This window comes from Perognathus longimembris, chromosome 5 (assembly GCF_023159225.1).
Source record: "Perognathus longimembris pacificus isolate PPM17 chromosome 5, ASM2315922v1, whole genome shotgun sequence".
In the NCBI taxonomy this organism is placed as follows: domain Eukaryota; kingdom Metazoa; phylum Chordata; class Mammalia; order Rodentia; family Heteromyidae; genus Perognathus; species Perognathus longimembris.
The window spans coordinates 81,421,094-81,440,200 of record NC_063165.1 but is presented as its reverse complement, the minus strand read 5'-3'; the positions used below and the strand labels follow the sequence as shown (position 1 = coordinate 81,440,200).

The 19,107-nt window shown below is 40.5% G+C and overlaps 1 protein-coding gene and 1 pseudogene across 4 annotated transcripts in view; one reads left to right on the top strand and one right to left on the bottom strand.

Annotated features, from left to right (window-relative positions):
* Positions 1-19,107, top strand: part of Rsrc1 (arginine and serine rich coiled-coil 1) — a 258,776-nt gene that overhangs the window by 199,279 nt on the left and 40,390 nt on the right. For 3 of the 4 annotated variants that reach the window (XM_048347209.1, XM_048347207.1, XM_048347210.1), the window contains exon 7: positions 17,089-17,157. The exons of the other annotated variant lie outside the window; for it this stretch is intronic. In XM_048347209.1, coding sequence (XP_048203166.1) covers positions 17,089-17,157 — 69 coding nt within the window. The remainder of the gene's footprint in view (positions 1-17,088; positions 17,158-19,107) is intronic. 4 annotated transcript variants of the gene reach the window in all.
* Positions 12,316-13,150, bottom strand: LOC125352030 (annotated as a pseudogene).

Below are 19,107 nucleotides of genomic sequence, written 5' to 3'. Positions count from 1 at the left end.
GATCCTCTCTCAAAAGAAAAAAAAATCAAGGAACATAATAGATCTAAATAAGAGAAAAATTGTCTTCATGTAATTCAGTTTGTTATGTATGAGGAAATAGGGGCTTTGGGTGGCTGGAACCATTGTTCTGAATATTTTTATTTGCTTTGACATTTTATTACTGTGAAAATTCACGAGACTTATTGCTTAAATATATGATAGAAAGGAAAACTTTTAAAGCATTATAGGATGCTAAGTTTCAATATTGAACCATAACCTTAAATGTATCTTTTGGTAAGGCAAAGACTCTTAGAGTGTTATAGATGTAAGTATATATATTTGTGTATGTGTGTGTGTGTGTGTGTGTGTGTGTGAGAGAGAGAGAGAGAGAGAGAGAGAGAGAGAGAGAGAGAGAGAGAGAGAGAAACAGAGACAGAGACAGAGAGAAATGGTATCCTAAAATTTGAAGACTTCAGTAGTTAGACCAGACTGGAATATTAATGTCTGCATGGGTAGAATAAAGTATACTAATTAATATAATTTTCTGACATTAACTCTCAGAACATCCTTGTCTGTCATAACTGTTGTTAAATATTTAACTTGCATCAATAGGATTAAATCTTTTTTTTTTTTTTTTTTTTTTTTTAATTTTTTTTTATTATCAATTGAACATAAATTTTTTTTTTTACAAGGTGCTGTGCAAAGAGGGTGCAGTTACATAGTAGGGCATTGTGTACATTTCTTGTGGTATCTTACAACCTGTTTTCCCATCCCTTGTCTAGGTCAGGTAGACCCATATGCAGTATACAATGTATCAAGCACATATACAGTGATCACAGACTTGGTCTCTACTGTCTCTCCATCTCCCTTTGTTAACAGTCATATATCAGGGAGATCATGCCCCTTTGTTTTCTGTGTTCTAGGCTTGTCTCACTCAACATTATTTGTTCGAGTTCTGACCATTTCCCTGCAAATAACAATATTTCACCATTCCTAATCGCTATGTAGTATTCCATTGTGTATAAGTACCATATTTTTTGGATCCATTCATCTGTGGAGGGGCATCTGGGTTGTTTCCAAATTTTGGCTATTGTGAATTGTGCTGCGATAAACATGGAAGTACAAATGTCCTTTTGATATCTTGGGTTTTGCTGTTTAGGATAGATGCCTAGGAGTGGTATGGCTGGGTCATAGGGTAGGTCTATATTGAGCTTTTTGAGAAACCTCCATACTGTTCTCCAAAGTGGCTGTACTAATTTGCACTCCCACCAACAATGGAGAAGGGTTCCTCTTTCCCCACAGCCCCTCCAGCATTTGTTGTTTCCTGAGTTCAGAGTATAGGCCATTCTAACTGGGGTGAGGTGGTATCTCAGGGTTGTTTTTATTTGCATTTCCTTTACTAGCAGGGATGTTGAGCATTTCCTCATGTGTTTCTTTGCCATTTTTATATCTTCTCTTGTGAAGTCTCTCTTTAGCTCTTTTGCCCATTTCCTAATAGGTTTATTGGGCTTGGAGTGGCTTAGTTTTTTGAGTTCTCTGTAGATGACAGATATCAGGCCTTTGTCTGTTGCTGTGCTGGTAAATATCCTTTCCCATATCGTTGGCTGTCTTTCTATTTTGGTGGCTATGACCTTAGCTGTGCAGAAACTTTTTAATTTGTAGTAGTCCCATTTGTTGAGTCTTTCCCCTATTTGTTGTGCGCCTGGGACTCTATTCAGGAAGTTCCCTCCTGTGCCTATAAGTTCTAGTGTCTTTCCTACTCTGTCCTTCAGTAGTTTCAAGGATTCAGGTCTGATGTTGAGGTCCTTGATCCATTTTGAGTTGATCTTGGTGCATGGTGATAGGCTTGGGTCTACTTTGAGTTTTCTGCATATGGCTGCCCAGTTCTCCCAGCACCAGTAGTTGAAGAGGCTATGTTTATTCCATTGTATGTCTTTAGCTCCTTTGTCGAATATCAGTTGGCTGTAAGAGTGCGGTTTTATTTCTGGGTCTTCAATTCTAATCCACTGGTCTTCCGATCTGTTTTTATACCAATACCATGCTGTTTTTGTTATGATGGCCTTGTAGTAGAGCTTGAAGTCTGGTATGGTGATACCTCCTGCACTATGTTTTTTGCCTAGAATTGCTTTGGCTATTCTAGGTTTTTTGCTGTTCCATATGAATTTATGGATTGGTTTCTCTATTTCAGTGAAGAATGTGGCTGGGATTTTGATAGGTATTGCATTGAATTTGTATAACAATTTGGGCAGTATGGCCATTTTCACTATATTGATTCTGCCTACCCATGAGCATGGGAGGTCTTTCCATCTCCTTGTGTCTTCTTTGATTTCCCTTATTAGATTTTTGTAGTTTTCATTGAATAGGTCCGTCACGTCCTTGGTTAAGTTGATCCCTAGGTACTTTATTCTTTTTTTGGCTACTGTAAATGGAATCGTTTCCATAATTTCCTTTTCTGTTTGTCTATTGCTGGTGTACAGAAAAGCTGCTGACTTTTGTGGATTGATTTTGTATCCTGCTACTTTGCCAAATTGGTTTATTAGATGTAGGAGTTTGGGTACTGAGTTTTTTGGGTCCTTGAGATATAAGATCATGTCGTCTGCGAATAGGGATAACTTGATTTCTTCCTTGCCGATGTGTATCCCTTTGATGTCCTCCTCTTGCCTTATTGCTATGGCTAGGGATTCCAGTACTATGTTGAACAGAAGTGGGGAGAGTGGGCATCCTTGTCTTGTTCCTGTGTTTAGGGGGAATGATTTAAGTTTCTCTCCATTTAATATGATATTAGCAGTTGGTCTGTTGTATATGGCTTTTATTGTTTTGAGGAATGTTCCCTCTATTCCTGTTCTCTCCAAAGCTTTTAATAGGTATGGATGTTGTATTTTGTCAAAGGCTTTTTGGGCATCGACTGAGATAACAATGTGATTCTTGATTTTAGTTCTGTTTATGTGGTGAATTACATTGATTGATTTACGGATGTTGAACCATCCTTGTGACTGAGGGATGAAGCCTACTTGGTCATGATGTATGATATTCTTGATCACTTTCTGGATCCTGTTAGCTAATATTTTATTGAGGAGCTTTGCATCTGTGTTCATTAGTGATATTGGTCTGTAGTTCTCTTTTTTTGTTGGATCTTTGCCTGGTTTGGGGATGAGTATGATATTAGCTTCGTAGAATGAGTTCGGGATTTTTCCCTCCGTTTCTATTTCGCGGAAGAGTTTGAGGAGTATTGGAATTAGCTCCTCACTAAAGGTTTTGTAGAATTCATTGGTGAATCCATCTGGGCCTGGGCTTTTCTTAGTAGGGAGGTTCTTGATTACCTCCTGTATCTCACCGTAAGTTATTGGTTTATTTAGTTGATTTATTTCTTCTTGGTTCAGTTTGGGCAGTTTGTACTTCTCTAAGAATTGATCCATTTCTGTAAAATTATTGTTTTTTGTTGAGTAGAGGTTTTGGAAATAGCTCCTTATGATTGTTTGAATATCGTGTGTATTTGTTGTAATTTTTCCTGTGGAGTCCCTGATTTTACGAATATGAGTCTCTTCTCTTCTTTTTTTTGTGAGTCTTGCAAGGGGTCTGTCAATTTTGTTTATTTTCTCAAAGAACCAGCTTTTAGTCTTATTTATTTGTTGAATGGTCTTTCTATTTTCAATCAGATTTATCTCTTCTTTAATCTTTGTAATCTCTCCCCTCCTAGTCGTTTTAGATTCTGTCATTTCTTGTTTCTCCAGTTGTTTTAGTTTCATCGTGAGGGTATTCACCTGCTCTGCTTCCATTCTTTTAATGTGGGTACTGAGTGCAATGATCTTGCCCCTCAGTACTGCCTTAGCTGTGTCCCATAGGTTTCTTTGTGATGTGTTTTCTTTGTCATTGTGGCTTATGAATTCGTTGATTTCATCTTTAATTTGATCTGTGGCCCAAGTGTTGGATAGCAGCGTGGGGTTTAGCCTCCAAGAGTGTGTATAGGCTCTGTGGTATCCTTTGTTGTTGAGGGTTACCTTTAATCCACTGTGATCAGATATAATACATGGGATGATGTCAATTCTTTTGTATTTGCTGAGGTTCTTTGTGTGGGCTATGACGTGGTCTATTTTGGAATATGATCCATGGGCTGCTGAAAAGAAGGTGTATTGGGTCTCTGTAGGGTGGAAGGTTCTATATAGGTCTGTTAGATCCATTTGGGCAATGGTGTTATTTAGGTCCTCAGCTCCCTTACTAATCCTCTGGGTGTTGGATCTGTCTCTTGGAGAGAGAGGAGTATTAAAGTCACCCACTATGATTGTGTTTGCATCTATCTTGCTCTGTAATTCTGTGAGAATTTGCTTGACATATGTCGGGCCTCTTTTGTTCGGTGAGTATACATTTATCACCGTGATGTCTTGATTCTGGATTTTTCCTTGTATCAATATGTAGTGTCCTTCTTTGTCTTTTTGAGTGGACTTTAAAGAGAAATCCAGCTTGTCTGAGATCAGGATGGCTACACCTGCCGTTTTGGTGGGTGCATTTGCTTGGTAGATCTTGCTCCATCCTTTCATTCGAAGCCTGTTTTTGTCCCTTGCTGTAAGGTGGGTCTCTTGTAGACAACAGATGTCAACTTTTTGCTTGCGGATCCATTCTGCCAGTCTGCTCCTCTTGATCGGGGAGTTTAAGCCATTTATATTTAAAGAGATCAAGGATAAGGGTGTTTTTTCTCCTTCCATTTTCTTGTTGGGCTGTTTTTTCCTGTTGTTTTTTTTTTTTTCTTCTTGTCTTTAGTGAGCTTGTGTTTCTGCTGGACTTTGGCTATTGAAGTTTCTTTCTGAATCTGTCTGTGTGTCTTTTACGATCTCTGTTGGGTGGGCTTCCCCTCTTAATATTCGCTGTAGGGCTGGTTTTTTATTCACATACTCCTTTAGCTCCTCTTTGGTGTGGAAAGATCTGGTTCTCCCTTCGAATGTGAACTCCAGTTTCGCTGGATATTTGATCCGAGGTTGTAAATTGTTATTCTGAAGTACTTGGATGGTGTTCTTCCACTCACTTCGAGCTTGGTAAGTTTGTGTGGATAAGTCGGATGTTATTCGAATCCTCTTCCCATTGAAAAAAGTTTCCTTCTTCGCTTTGGCTGAATTCAGAATTTGCTCTTTAATCTTGAGGTCTGTAGTCTTGAATATTATGTGCCTTGGGGTGGTTTTCCTGGGGTCTGGCCTGCCAGGTGTCCTATAGGCTTCGGTTACCTGGATGGGGTCCCCTGTGAGATTGGGGAAGTTTTCTGCAATAACTTTATTGAGAACATGATTAAGCCCTCTGCTCTGATATTCGGCTCCTTCTTCTATTCCAATTATGCGCAGATTATATCTCTTGTCTTTGTCCATTAGTTCCTGGAGTAATCTTCCCTGAAGCTTCACCTTTTCTTGGAGTGTGGTCATTTTCTGGTTGTTGTCAGCTGCTTCATCGTCCAGGCGAGAGATTCTGGATTCCATATGGTCCACTCTTTGTGTTATGGTTTCAATTGCGGAGTTTATGGATGTCAGAGAGCTATTCATGGTTGTCATATCAGCTCTGATCGTGGAAATTTCTTCCTTTAAAGAGTTGTATTTTAAATCTATTTTTTCATGCATTTCAATTCTCAGGGTGTGGAGATTTTCTTTAAAGGCGGCTTGCATTGTATCCATTTTTGCTTCCATTTCTTTAAACGAGGCTTGCATTGTATCCAGTTTTGCTTCCATTTCTTTCTTGGCTTCCTGGGTGTCCTTCCAGATTTCCGCTCTAAACTCCTGGAATTGTTTTCTGATTTCATTTCTGACGGTTTCGATCATTCCTGTTAACATGTCCTCATTTGCTTTTTTATTCTCCATCTCCTCTCCAGTCGTGCTGCTTTTTGGAGCTGGCGAGTTGGCTTGTCCTTTGATGAACTGAGTTATGTTTCTTTGTGATTTGCGCATCTGGAAGTCTGTGTAGGTCTTCCCTCCCTTCTGTGTAGGCGTGTCTGCGTCAGCAGGTGCTGTCGCTGTGGCCCCGCCCACCAGTGCAGGGCACGCCTATCAGAGCGGGCGCTTTCGCCGGGGCCCCGCCCTCCTGTGCACTGTGAGTCCCCTACAACAGGCACTTAAGTGGGGTCTGCCTCCCAGAGCGAGCCCTGGGTTGTTGGGTTGTGCTTGCGCCCTCCCGCGAGTCCGTTGGGGGGGGGAAGCAGTATGTGTGGGGCCCAGTGGGATCGACTGTCCGGGTGTGGCTTGGCACCCTCAGACCTCGCCTCCGCTTCGAGGAGGGGGAACGAGATCAGGCTCAGGTGACCCTGCTGGGCTGGTATTGCCCACCAGCGCCTGTGATTTTAGTTGTAAGAGTCCGCAAGGTCTAGGCGCCTCGGGTGGGGCTTGCCCTGCCGGCCGTCCCTGGCCCCTGTTGGGAAGGGGACGGGGCCGGTTCTGCCAGTTCAGGAACCTTTGGGGGCTTGGGGCTGTTCCGCCCTTCCCCTGCTAGACTGGCTTCCCAGTGCCTGCTGGGAGCTTCCCGCCTGATTTGGGGAATCTTTGTTCCCACGGGAGTGGGGAGGGGGAGGGAGGGAGATATATCGTCTTTGTCGGGCTTGGGTCTCCCGTTGGGGGAAGGGATTATGGGGGACTCACTTTTGCTGCTTTGTGTGTGTGTCCCGCACCGCCGTTGGCCCTTCAGGGGTTGGCGAAGTGTCGTGGTGGCTCCCCCGTTCCCTCTTTCTGCCGCGCTGGGTTCCCTTGTCCGAATCCGGTGTGGACCCGAACTTCTCGTCGCTGCTGGGTGTGTCTTGGTCCGCACCCTGCTTTGTGTCCGTGGGGTCTCCCGCTATATGGATTTTGCGCTCCTGGCAACCTGTCTGCCGATCGCCGGGTTTCCCTTTCCCAGCCTGACCCTGTTTGGGCCAGGGCCGGCTGGTGGGGGGAGGGTGCCCCGATTAATCTCCGGCTCCGTGTAGGTTTTCGGTTCTTCTTTTTTGCTCCTTTTTGTTTTCCTGCGTTTCTCCACTGCTTCTGGATGCTGGTTTTGCTGGGTTCTTGGTGGAGTGTTGGGTGTTGGAGTTCCCAGCTCGCTATTCAGTTGGTGCGAGTCGGGGTGCCTCCCTATTGTCTCGGCGCCATCTTTCTCTCTCGGATTAAATCTTTAATACATTACCATTTCTCAGAGTGATTGCTTTGTATGTTAAATTTTAGTTTAGTTTAAAAAGCATTTATTGAGGAGCTCAGAAACCATGTCTGATGCAGCCCTGTGCCCAAGTGATCTCACGCACATGCTCAGTTGACACTTAAGAGCTGAGTGTGGCCATCTCACACCTGGTGGAGATTAATGTTGACTGAGACGACAGAGCATATGGAGCAGGCTACAAGACAGCTCAACAACTAGCATTAGAGCATGGCGCCAGGAAGGCACAAAGAAATTATGAAACACAGAGCTAAATTTGTAATTGTAAGAGAGTAGATTCAGGAACTAAAAACGCACACATGCATGTGTGTGCTTATACACACATATGTATGTATATCCTATAAACATATTTTTTCTTAAGCCATAAAGTAAAAAAGACTTGGTACACCACCGTGTGTCTGCATACACACAAGCACACAGATTCAGTATGGGTTAATTTACTAGTAAATAGTCATTGGCATTGGGTAAACTTTGAAAATGTGGAGACAGGAAAAATATGTTAAACAGAAAATACCATATATAAGATAAATAGGGATAACATCAAGATACTACAAATGTAATTAATTCTGTCTGGAGTTAGGAAAATGCAAATCAAATGTAGCATTTAGGAGTTGAGTACACCTTCTAAAAGGGCACAGAAAGGTAGAGAATTGTGAAAGAGTGTGGTATATTTACCAAAGTCAAGTAAGTTTTTAGTTTGAAGTCTAAAGAATGTGGTGTAGTGTGGTGATAGACTGGGAAAAATGGGTTAGAGCCACACGGTGAAGGATCTACTAGGTCAGACCAAAGAAAAATGATATTTTCTCACCAATTTTGAAGAATGCTGTTGCTGTTGTTGTTGTTGTTGTTGTTGTTGTTGTTTTCATTTTTCTTGACTGTGAGGCTTGAACTTAGGGCCAGGGCACTGTCCTTGAACTCTTTTACTCAAAGCTAGCACTCTACCACTTTGAGCCCCGGCTCCATTTCTGGTTTTTAGGTGTTTCACTGGAAATAAGAGTCTCACAGACTTTCCTGCCTGGGTCAGCTTCGAACTGAGATCTTCACATCTCAGACTCCTGAGTAGCTAGGATTACAGGCATTAGCATCCTGATTAAATCTGGGTTACGAAGTGTATTTTTACCTCTATTTTACTCCTGTGAAATGTTCATTGAGTCATTTTTAATATATTGTTTAGCAGTACATTGATTGCTGGGGTTAAGGTTATGAACTGAAGAAACAGAGCCTACTAAAATAATTTGAGGAACTGTAACCTAATTTTGACAGAAAATAATTTTTATATATGGCTCCAGTCGTTAATAGTCGTCCTCGTAACTTAGTAGAACAAGTGCTTAGTTGACACAAAATTTTGTTGTCGCTTTTGGTTTTTGACACAGAACTCACTAGGTAACCCAAGCTGGCCTCTCCATCACTATGCAGTCCTAGCTGGCTGCAAATTCATGACCCTCCTGCCTCAGCCTCCCCAGTACGGGGATCGCAGTCATGCGCGGTTGAGAAGGTGGCCTCTCCATTCCAGTTCAGCACATCCTCCCCTGGAAGGTCTCAATGTGTAGGTAAAACAGTGTGTTTTCCACTCGTGAGTCACTTTACTTGGCTTTAGGACTTACGTTTACATTAGAACTTAGCACGTCCGCATTTGAATTGCATGTACTTCCTAAAACTTTTCATGACCCAAGTAAATCTTCAGCTGTACACTCGTGAAAATAGCCTACGTGTCTAGAACTACTTGCAGTTCTAGAAGTGCTCCAGAGCAACAGAATGGTCTCAGAATGTCCAGTGAGAAGTGACTGAATCAAGAATGCCCATGCTGGCTACATCATAATGCCAATATATCATGATAAAGATTTGGAGACACAAAATATTACTTCTTTCAACATCTGCTCCCTTTACCTCCCAATAAATCTATATATTCCATTCCATTACTTTAAATTAGTTCTCAACATCAGCATCACCTGAAAACTTGTTAAAAATGCAGAAAATCAGAATTCAACAATATAGTAGAATAATTATAACCTATGTGCTTCTACTGACAAAGCATTTATTGATTCAGGTACAAGGACAGGCTTTAAATCCTGCTACCACGGTGGGGATGATGTAGTTAGAAAACAACCAGTTCCCAGGTTTGTAGTAATAAACACATCTAAGAGCTGAACTCAAGCTTTTGACACTATCCGTTCTTTTCAGTTATTAACTAAACATGAACAAAATTAGGACTTGGTATATAGCTCAGTGCTAGACTATTGATATATCCTGCTTAACATCCTGGATTTGATCCCCCTACTGTAAAATTTAAAAAAATACCAAAATTACACTAGTTAATAAGCCAAATCTAAACATGCCAAAAAGTGTCACATAAATTACATTCTTTAATCAAAATAAATTAAATTAGGTACATAAACACCAAACCATGTGTACATTCCGGGTACCTCATGACTTTGCCATCAAAAGGAACATCTAGATAAAATAGATTGAAAATCGTTCGGTTGTAAATCTTGTGGTTGAAGCTGAGCCTGGTGGCACACTGAGAGTCCCAGCTGCTTGGGAGGCCCCGGCAGGAGGACCCCTTGAACTCAGAATTCAAGGCGGCCGAGGGAGACCCCTCCCAAGTCTCAAAAACATAAAATTGAGATAAAGTAAAATAACCACATTTCCTCTTCCTTGATGTTGAGAGCTGCGTGTGAATAAATTTCCCATGAGATGCTTATGCATGCTAAAGTCGGAGATCTACGCCTGCCTATGTTAAATATCAAGCAACAGATAGATATTGTAAAATATTGATCATGATTAATACTGAGACTTGGAAATTACAAATAGTGTCTTTTCAAATCCAGAGTGATGGGCCATGCATCAGTTTGGGAGGGCACCCCCTCACTATCACAGGCGATAAAATAGCTACCTCTAAAATGTTCCCTTTATTGTTTTCTTTGATTCTGCTTTTATATTATAATATTGAGGAACGTATTTTTCTGGTTTAAACTCTGTCATATAGAAGTGAAATTCAAGAGAAGCTTTGAAAGAATGTTCCATCTCCTGAGTACATGAATGTCTTCTGACTGGTTTGTTTTTATCTGGAAAGTGTGTAGATCCAAATAGCTTTCCATCATTAAAGCAACTTAGAGGATATTAAAAACCTGCATATTTCCATCTATTGTACTTTATTAAGAAAGTACATTGATTTGCTGTAAAAGTTTTCCTGTATAAATTCTTTTGACTTTATAATAATTAGGAACTTAATAAACTCTTTTGAGTTTATAATAATTAGTCATGGCTCAATTACTTCCAAGATTGCAACCTTATCTTTCATTGTTTCTGCTTGGCACTAAATTCAGTTGCTTTCTTTTACCTTAAAGTAACAGCATAAGAACTTCAAAAGTCGAAGCTGCCTCTGCTGTGGCTTAATCCATCCATCATGTGAGAGAATAGAACATGCCTGTTCGTTAATAAAAAGAAAAAGGTTATTTGTTGGTCCTGTTTCCAGTCACCCTTGAGAATAAGTGCAACAATTTCATCATGTGTTTAGTTTTCACAGACCTAGAGGAGCAGAGATATTGAACTATCTCCTAAGCCAGGCCGCCCCCCGCCCCCGCCCGCAGCATGCTAGTTTGTCCCCTAGCAAAGCTCGCATTATGCATTTTGAATACTCCTACTATTCTTTATCTCAATAGAGACATTCCAGGTTCGTGTTACAACTCCTCTATTGGAAAGTGGTGTATAAAAAGTGCACTTAAAACCTACTTTTAATAGGATTAAATCAGAACGTGAGTGGTATAGCGCTCCTTGGGGGAAAATTTGTGAACTCAGCAGTGGAAGTCTGCGTTTTATCAGCGGCATTATTAAGCAGGCTTAGTGTAGAAACAAATGTATCACGGTACTAAAATTCAGCCACTGGTCTCAGACTTCTGTGGTGAATTGCTCCAGTCAAGGCAACCATCATCCTGGCATTCCCTTTAATACTCGGCATGCCATATTCTTGCAAAACAAATAGTCAACTTCAAAATATTAATTAATTAGTAACATGGCGGTTTTGTCCCAATTATTTCCTCTTACAATGACACTTTGCCCATGAATGTTCTCACTTCAGTATGAAACTTTAACTAAAACAAATTCACAACCCTTTATTTAGAAGTAATAGTGTTATGTTTGTTTCATCTATCATTTCTGTGGAGTTTTTTAAAAGTTAGGGTGGTAGTGAAAGTGCAGGCAGGCTGCGTGTGATAGCACTTCACGCTGAGCTTTACAAGTGAGCAAATCCTCAACCCCTGAGGCCTGAGGATGATACAGACCAGGGTGTGAACATGCCCAGGACAGGGATACACACATGCACGCCTGTCCAAAGTCATGTTTCCTGTGAGTATCTGAAACCATGGAATCGATGATGTAAATAAAACATTTATCCAATTCTACTTTTAAAGGAGCACCTCTTTTCATGCAAGAATAAAGTAAAGATTAGGAAGAAAAAGTAACTTTTTCCTATATAACACTATTACATCCCTCTCTTAATTTTTGAAGCACATAATTAATTGCCATTTCTGGACTTGTCCGTTTTCAGTACATCTTAAACCTTTGTAGTGACAGGGCTTATGAAGTTACTGAGAAGAATCGTGGATACCTTCTCAGAGTGTAGGATGCGCTTCCTCTCTGATAGGTTGCACGGCTCAAGCACAGGGTCTTTCTAAGCTGTTGCACATCTTTCTTGGGGTAGGGAATAGTGGTGGTCATCAGCTAACAGAGCCCAGTGCACAGGTCGAGCCAGGACACAGAGTGGTGAAGCTACGTGGAGTTTTCGTAGCACCATTCTATGATACTGCTTTTATTTAAGAATCTAAATACCATAATAGTCTACCCATGTTATTATTATTGGCTTGTTTGTGTTTTTTTAACTTTAGTTTTTTTAGATTTTAGTAACTGGTTCATCATACTATGGCTAAAAAGGTTGTTCATTTTATAGACTATGAAAGCTTGTCAAATTAACTAGAGCAGTATGTAGATGGTCGCTACGGGTTTTACACCCTGTATTTAGAGAAACAGTCTATTGGATTTTCTTTTTTTTTCTTTTCAGTGTAAACATTTTAATATTAAAGATTGAGAATTTTAGAAAAACTGGAAATGGAGAAACAGTGTGACCTAAGGAGCAAAGCTACCAGGAGGGGAGAAAAAAAAATCACATTTGTTTTATAATAACATTCATTGAATTATTACATATTTATTAAGTGTCTGACATATACCAGGCAAATAGAACAGAAACAGGGGTTATTTTTCATTCTTTCAGCAATGGCTATGTCTTCAATGAAAAAAAAACCAATCATTCTTCTGTGTTAGTTTCCATTCATTGTTCTAGTTTTCAAGTGTGCTTTCATATATTGCATAATGTTGTAGACCATTAAATAGTCCAAAACATGTCTGGAAGATCAGCGGAATCATCATTAGTTTAATATTCGTTTGACAAAGCAGCACCCACTGGAGTAAAACTCTTTCCTTTTGGTGGCAGTGGGACCGTGTGGTAATTGACTGCAAGACCGCCATTTTTAGAAAAAGCCAAAGCAGTGGGATGCAACACGCCACACATTATACTAACCAGCAAGCTTCTCAGAGCACAATCTTCCTTGCTTATGTTACCCTTTCCTCCGTGTATCAGTAGTACTTGAACAGGCCTCAGTGTTGGTTGCTTACCTGAACACCAAGCATCAGTTACAAGGAGCTTGTAAGTAACTACCGAAGATAAAAATGGAAGTGTAGCCAATGATGTAAATGTCTTCAAAGTATCATAATTGTCTTTGACGCAACTTCTGAAGACCAAGTTTGCTGATATTCCAGAGATGCCAGCTGTTGTTCCAAGGAGGACCATTCCGCTTCTATTTAAGGCCTTTTCTTTTCTAAGGGATTCAGGTTTTTTTTTTCTATGATATCCATGACCATTGGTCTTCTAAGTTTTGCATCTTGTAGGGAAGGAGTCGGATGACCCGGTGGGTATACTCCCATCTTGGTGTCCTCGGGCCCGCCATCTCTCCCCGCCACACTGGCGCCACCCTATTGGGTTTTCGTATTGGTTTCTTAGCTTGTAAGTGAGTCTGATTCCTTCCTGACCTCGAGAATACCACGATTCCAGCAGAGGGCCTGTGCACATGCTTGGTGTATCACTCAACACTTCAATGGGTTACCAGAGTTTTCCTAACACACAACTTAGAAATCTCTCCTACAGCAGAGAGAGAGCAAGAGTGGGGAGGGAAGGGAAGAAGGACAGAGAACAAGAAATCCTTAGGGTTTAAGGGCCCCACTTGCGGTTATAACAATTAAGAAGAAATTCAGAAGGCAGGATAATGGATCAAGTTGTAAAGAAAAGCTTTTCACATTAGGAACACATTAAAAATTTGATAGAGAAGGAAACAATCTGAAGTGATTAAATGTAATCAATATTATAGCAGAACTTGTTATACACAAATTTCTACTTCCATAATCCATCAGGTTTTATTTCACTGATTTCACAATTTTCCAGCATCAGACTACAATCTGGGTTTCTATTTCCTTTGCTTTTATTGGAGAGAGCTGGCATAGCTATGGTTATATAGTCTTTAAACATGGAAATGCACCAGTATGAGTATGTGGAAATTTAAAATGAATTTGACATAAGTAGTGTTTTTTTTAACTTGTGCAGACAACAATTATGATTCCTGGTTTTAATACCTAGAAAGAGATCCCATGAGCTAAAACTGCACAGTCTCCTAGGTTTAAATTAAAACTACCTTAATGCTTTAGTGGAACTCTTGGAAGGAAACAAAACCTAAGTATATATATTCATTTCTGCCTTCGCTGATTATCTGTCATAAATAGGCAACACCCAACCCCACAATACCTGTGTGGGGGCATCTGTCACTTAGAGACATCACGCATGTCCATGATATCTTCATTCCTCAGTTGTGACTACTGGTGCCGGGTACACCCCTCAGTCATGGGTACACCCCCTCAGTCCTGATTACTAGTTCTGGGAACACCCCTCAGTCATGGGTATACCCCTCAGTGTGACCACTGGTACCGGATATACCCCTTCGTCATGACCAGTGCTGGGCACACCCCTCAATTGTGACTACCAGTGCTGGGTACTCCCCTCAGTCATGACTACTGGTTCAGGGTACACCCCTCAGTAGTGACCGGTGCTGAGTACACCTCTCAGTCGTGACTACTGGTGTTGGGTATGCCAACAGCATTATATGCCCTTTGGCATAGACTCTCTTCAGCAAAAATAGAAGACAAAAGTTCCATGAAACAATAAGAAAAACAAGAATTTAGAAAAATGAAGATATTTACAAACATGGGACTGAAATGGCCAAGCTGTGTTTCTGCAACTGAGCGCCACACTGCGTAACTCACACAAGCAGTGCGGTCAGCTCACACCTTGGAGGTGGGAAGCCCAGGTGGACGCTCACACCTGTGAAGGCCTCTTGCTGCTGGAGGCCGCAGAATCCTGAGTTGGCACTGGGCATCCAGGTGGCGAATGTGCTGTACCAGAGGTAGCGATGCACTCATCAGGTTCCCCATCATGTGTCAGCCCATGAACTCCAGGCACGCGGGCAGCCCATGGACCTAAGCGCCTGCTAGCTGTCCTGCACAGTCAGATTAAATGTCGACATGATTTTGGGTGGAGTCGTTCATGCCATAGCATCCTGTCTGCCTAGCGCAGGGAGCAAAGTCCGGAGAGGACTTAGTTAACTTCAGAAAAACTTGAGGGAGTCAGAACTTGTATACAGGGTTACCAGAAAATGAAAGCGAGTTGGTAAATGACGTGCTCTATAGTACATGGCTTCAGGGAACTCCAAAGAAGATAGCGAATCCTAAGAATAGTCCTCCCATTGCTAGTAATGCATGTGTGACTTCTCCCACAATAGTCAGTGTTTTCATCTGTGAAATAGGATTGCCATCTTTTAGACAACACAAAGATTCCCAGGGTCATTTGAGATATGCATGAATGGCTGCAAGTTTTGTCCTTATTCAGATTTAAGTCATATTATCATAAAACAGAAAAAAACTGCTTCTTCCAGATTCCCTTAATAATTAAGGAGAAGTTCATCCTAATGATTCACTTTAAGTAGATGTTCTTCTCACATGAATGCATCCAGGCTTCTTGTGGGAGGACGTATTGATTATTGATAAAATGTTCACGCATGCATTTAAGATTATTATTTCAACATAATTCAAAGGATTTTTGTGCATGCACATGTATTTACATTTATACTTCTGATCTTGACTGAAAGTATGAAGCTGAATTGCATAAAATATTTAACCATAGCATCAGAGCCATTTGCAGTTTAAAAAAAAAAATATATATATATATATATATAACAGTATTCCAATGAATTGTCCATGTATAGCAACAAATCAGTAAGAAAGGACAAACCCTCATAGTGAAATAGATAAATCAGATTTAGGCAGGCTAGTTTATTGAATTTAAATTGTGCCCAGTTGGCCCAAGAGTTATATATAAGCAATCCATCTTACGTTGTTAATGGAGGTTCTTGAAGTCCACCTGATGTTTGCATTATTAAATTTCAGTCTAATGAGCTCTGCTAATACATATTGAAGATGGTTGTAAGGAGTAGAATGGGAATCTGAGCGGGATCATTTGAAAGAAACATAAGCCGGGCATTTTACATGACTCAAGGGGTATATCTACAATTACACATATAACCAAAATTGAATTTAAATGGAATTTCTATTATCCTTGTCCTTGTACCAGGGAGAATAAAGTGTAAATGAAGTAAATGTCTTTAGAGTTAGTAGTGGTTTGTTTTTATTATCTAATTTAATAGATTTTTTTTGCAATGATACCAAGTGGCATAAAAGTGTTAATATTTCATGACTTTAAATGCAGGCTAAGTAAGCTTATAAATGGAAGCAGATGTCTGTGTAACTGGAGATAGCACTTTCTAACACCATTATGTACGTTGTATACTTGAAGAAAATTATGAGTATCAATGGTGAAGAAAACCAAACTTGGAAGAAAAATCATTTTGAACAAGACAGGAATTTTCCTTAAACTCCTTTTGCAGATAGGATTTTAAATGTCGGAAGATGTGTGAACCTCGCATAGGAAAGCACAGGCAGCCAGAAGTGGAATGTATGCTTCTCTTTTAAAATCACAGCTTGCATTGCTGCTATCATTGTGATAAAGGCCCATCTAAAGTTTAATGCTGGCATAGTCTGATTCTTTTTCTTTTGACAAGGCAATACTTTTTTAACTTAATATTTCATCAACTCTAATGCCATTAGAGGCTTATTTTCACTTAGTTCGCTCATCAGGCCGTGAGACGGCGATAAAGGAGAATCGCTCCTTTGAGACGTTAATGCTTTGGAATAAATGATGTGCTAGAACAGAAATTTAATTAATTTACAGAGTATATTGATAGTCCCTTGTTACTGTGCTGTATATTTTTAATCTTCTTTAACATCTGTGTGAAGTGTTTGAAAACCCCCGCAGTTGAGCAACTAGTAGATAATTAAGTAATAAGGGAAGAGGTTTCTAGAGGGAAAAAGTCTTTCTTCTGAATACTGTCATAACATGAATGACGCACTGCTACGCTAGACGATGGGAGAGGAAATACCCTCATTTGACACTTTCCTACAGCAACTGAGTTTCTTAGGCTTTACATGTGAGTCCTCCGAAGTTGAAAGCAAACGTGTTACCCTGACTTTAATGGATGACTGACACACTTGCTTATTCATGTCTGCCATTTGCCCTCATGTTGCTTAGTTTCATTTTCTTTTTTGCACAGAGGTTATTCCGAACTAAGCTTCAGAGATTCTACATAAACACACTGAATATCTAACTATGTTTCACATTTTCAGCTGCCATATCTCCTTCTTTTGACTACTTCACAGAAAGAATGGATACGTGTCTGTTTCCTTTTCCCCTTCGTCTCACAATCCGGTCATAAAATAAAAGCAGATATTTCATTGTTTTTCTTACAGCCAAAGCTGATGAAGCATTGAAAGCCAAAGAGAGAAACGAGGAAGAAGCAAAGAGAAGGAAAGAGGAAGGTAAGAGTGTACGCTCTCTCTTCCTGAGGTTCACTTCTGGCCTTGGTTTCCACATTCCTGGCTGACATGGAATACAGTCTCATGCCTCAGAGGCCTCAGGTCATCTCGTGGACCTAGCCCGTGATGCCCACTACTTGCTTCGGGCACCAGTGTTGGTTAGGATAGGACCGGTTGCTAAGCGGCCTGCAGTAGAAATTAGGAGGGAGGGTATAAGGCTAATATGGCACAGAAAATGTTGGTTTGTTTCCTTCTGACTTCTATATTAATACTTGAAAAATGATCAGAATTAGTCATAGAAATGGATTGAGTTTGTCTATACATTTAGAATTTCTATAGCTATGGTAAAGCTATAGAATAACTAATAAACTGTAGAAAAGCTGTAAAAATAAGCTATAGAAAAACTAATAAAATCAGAAATGCCACAAATAGACAATATTGAGTTAAGAGACCTGTATCTTAATTTGTATGGGTTATTCTTTGCTTTCGATTACATTTTGGCCACCTCCTCAAATATTATGTAAGCGCATCTACATTATCTTCCCTCGCAATGTTTTTATTTCCGCTTTGCCTGTAAGGTTACAAAGTACCCATCTCCCCCGTGCCTGGCCATCCTCTCGGCCATGTACCCATCTCCCCCGTGCCTGGCCATCCTCTCAGCCATCCTCTCGCACCAGCAGTCTTGGCACGTTAGCAGAATCCTTGTTTGCTCGTGTGAGAGCGTTCAGGAAGGTAAAGGCTGATACTGTGTGCCAAGTTTTGACTCTGGGTGCTATTTTTTTTACATCTGAAAGTTGACATTTTTTTTACCTTAATCTATGCTTCTCATTTATTATAACAACCAGAAAAAAAAAAACACCACAACTGTTCTCAGTCTCCAGTTAAAAGTTGGGACCCAGCTGACCCTTTCGTGTTCGGTGTGATGGCATAGAATACAAATGCAGCATCCCTCAAGCCCCAGCCACTGGCCAGCCCAAACAAGCAGTACCAAAGCCAGGGTGCGGTGAGGAAGCAGAGCCCTGGGCCGTGGTGGGCTCGTGCCTGTGAATGGACAGTGTTCTTACCTCACTTGACGTTCTGAAGTCCTGACGATATGCTGTAATCTGGAATCAGCCTATTTTAGTGAGAAGCCAATGGCACCAAACTCCATGGCAAGAATCCGCCACGGAATTCTCTTCTTCTGACTTGATAAAGCCCTTATCCTGGCACATTTACTTAACATAGCCTATCTGATTTCATTAGTGCTTACAGTATGCCCATAGGTAGATAGAGTGCTGTGTGCAAAGCAGTCTAAGGGAATTTAAGTACTGCTGTGTTGTGTGATCAATGTGACTAATTAATAACATAATGGCCTTTATAAAGCACTTTATAAAACACTGTGGTGCTGTAAATCACAAGAGTAGTTCTGCCTACCAGCCAACAGTGGAAATAGTTGCATAGTTAGTAGCCTGGTCCCACTTCTTCAGATCTTAATCAGAGTCATAATCATTTAACAAAAAATGAACTGATAGTAACCACGGATGTTGAAATTGCTAGGTGATATGTTGTTATTAAATAGTGTAATATAAGTGCTTGCTTTCCTGAAAGAAACTTTCTAAATACTTCAGAATCCTACATTTACATGTTAAGAATTGCTGTTTCTAATAGTCTTCTGTTTTCTATTAAAGCAGTTCGAAGTATCTTTAAAGAAGATACTTTAAGAAGGGGCTGGGAATGTGGCTTAGTGGTAGAGTACTTGCCTAGCATGCAAGAGGCCCTAGCTTTGATTCTTTGGTATCATACAAACGAACAAAATGTCATTAAATAAATCATTTAACAAAAAAAGATACTTTAAAAATTTCTTACCTGCTGACATTTCAAGCTTTCATTGTAATTCTTTAATTTAGATTCTTTTTTTAATGTACCAATCCTGGAGCTTGAACTCAGAGCCTAGGCACTGGCCCTCAGTGCCCT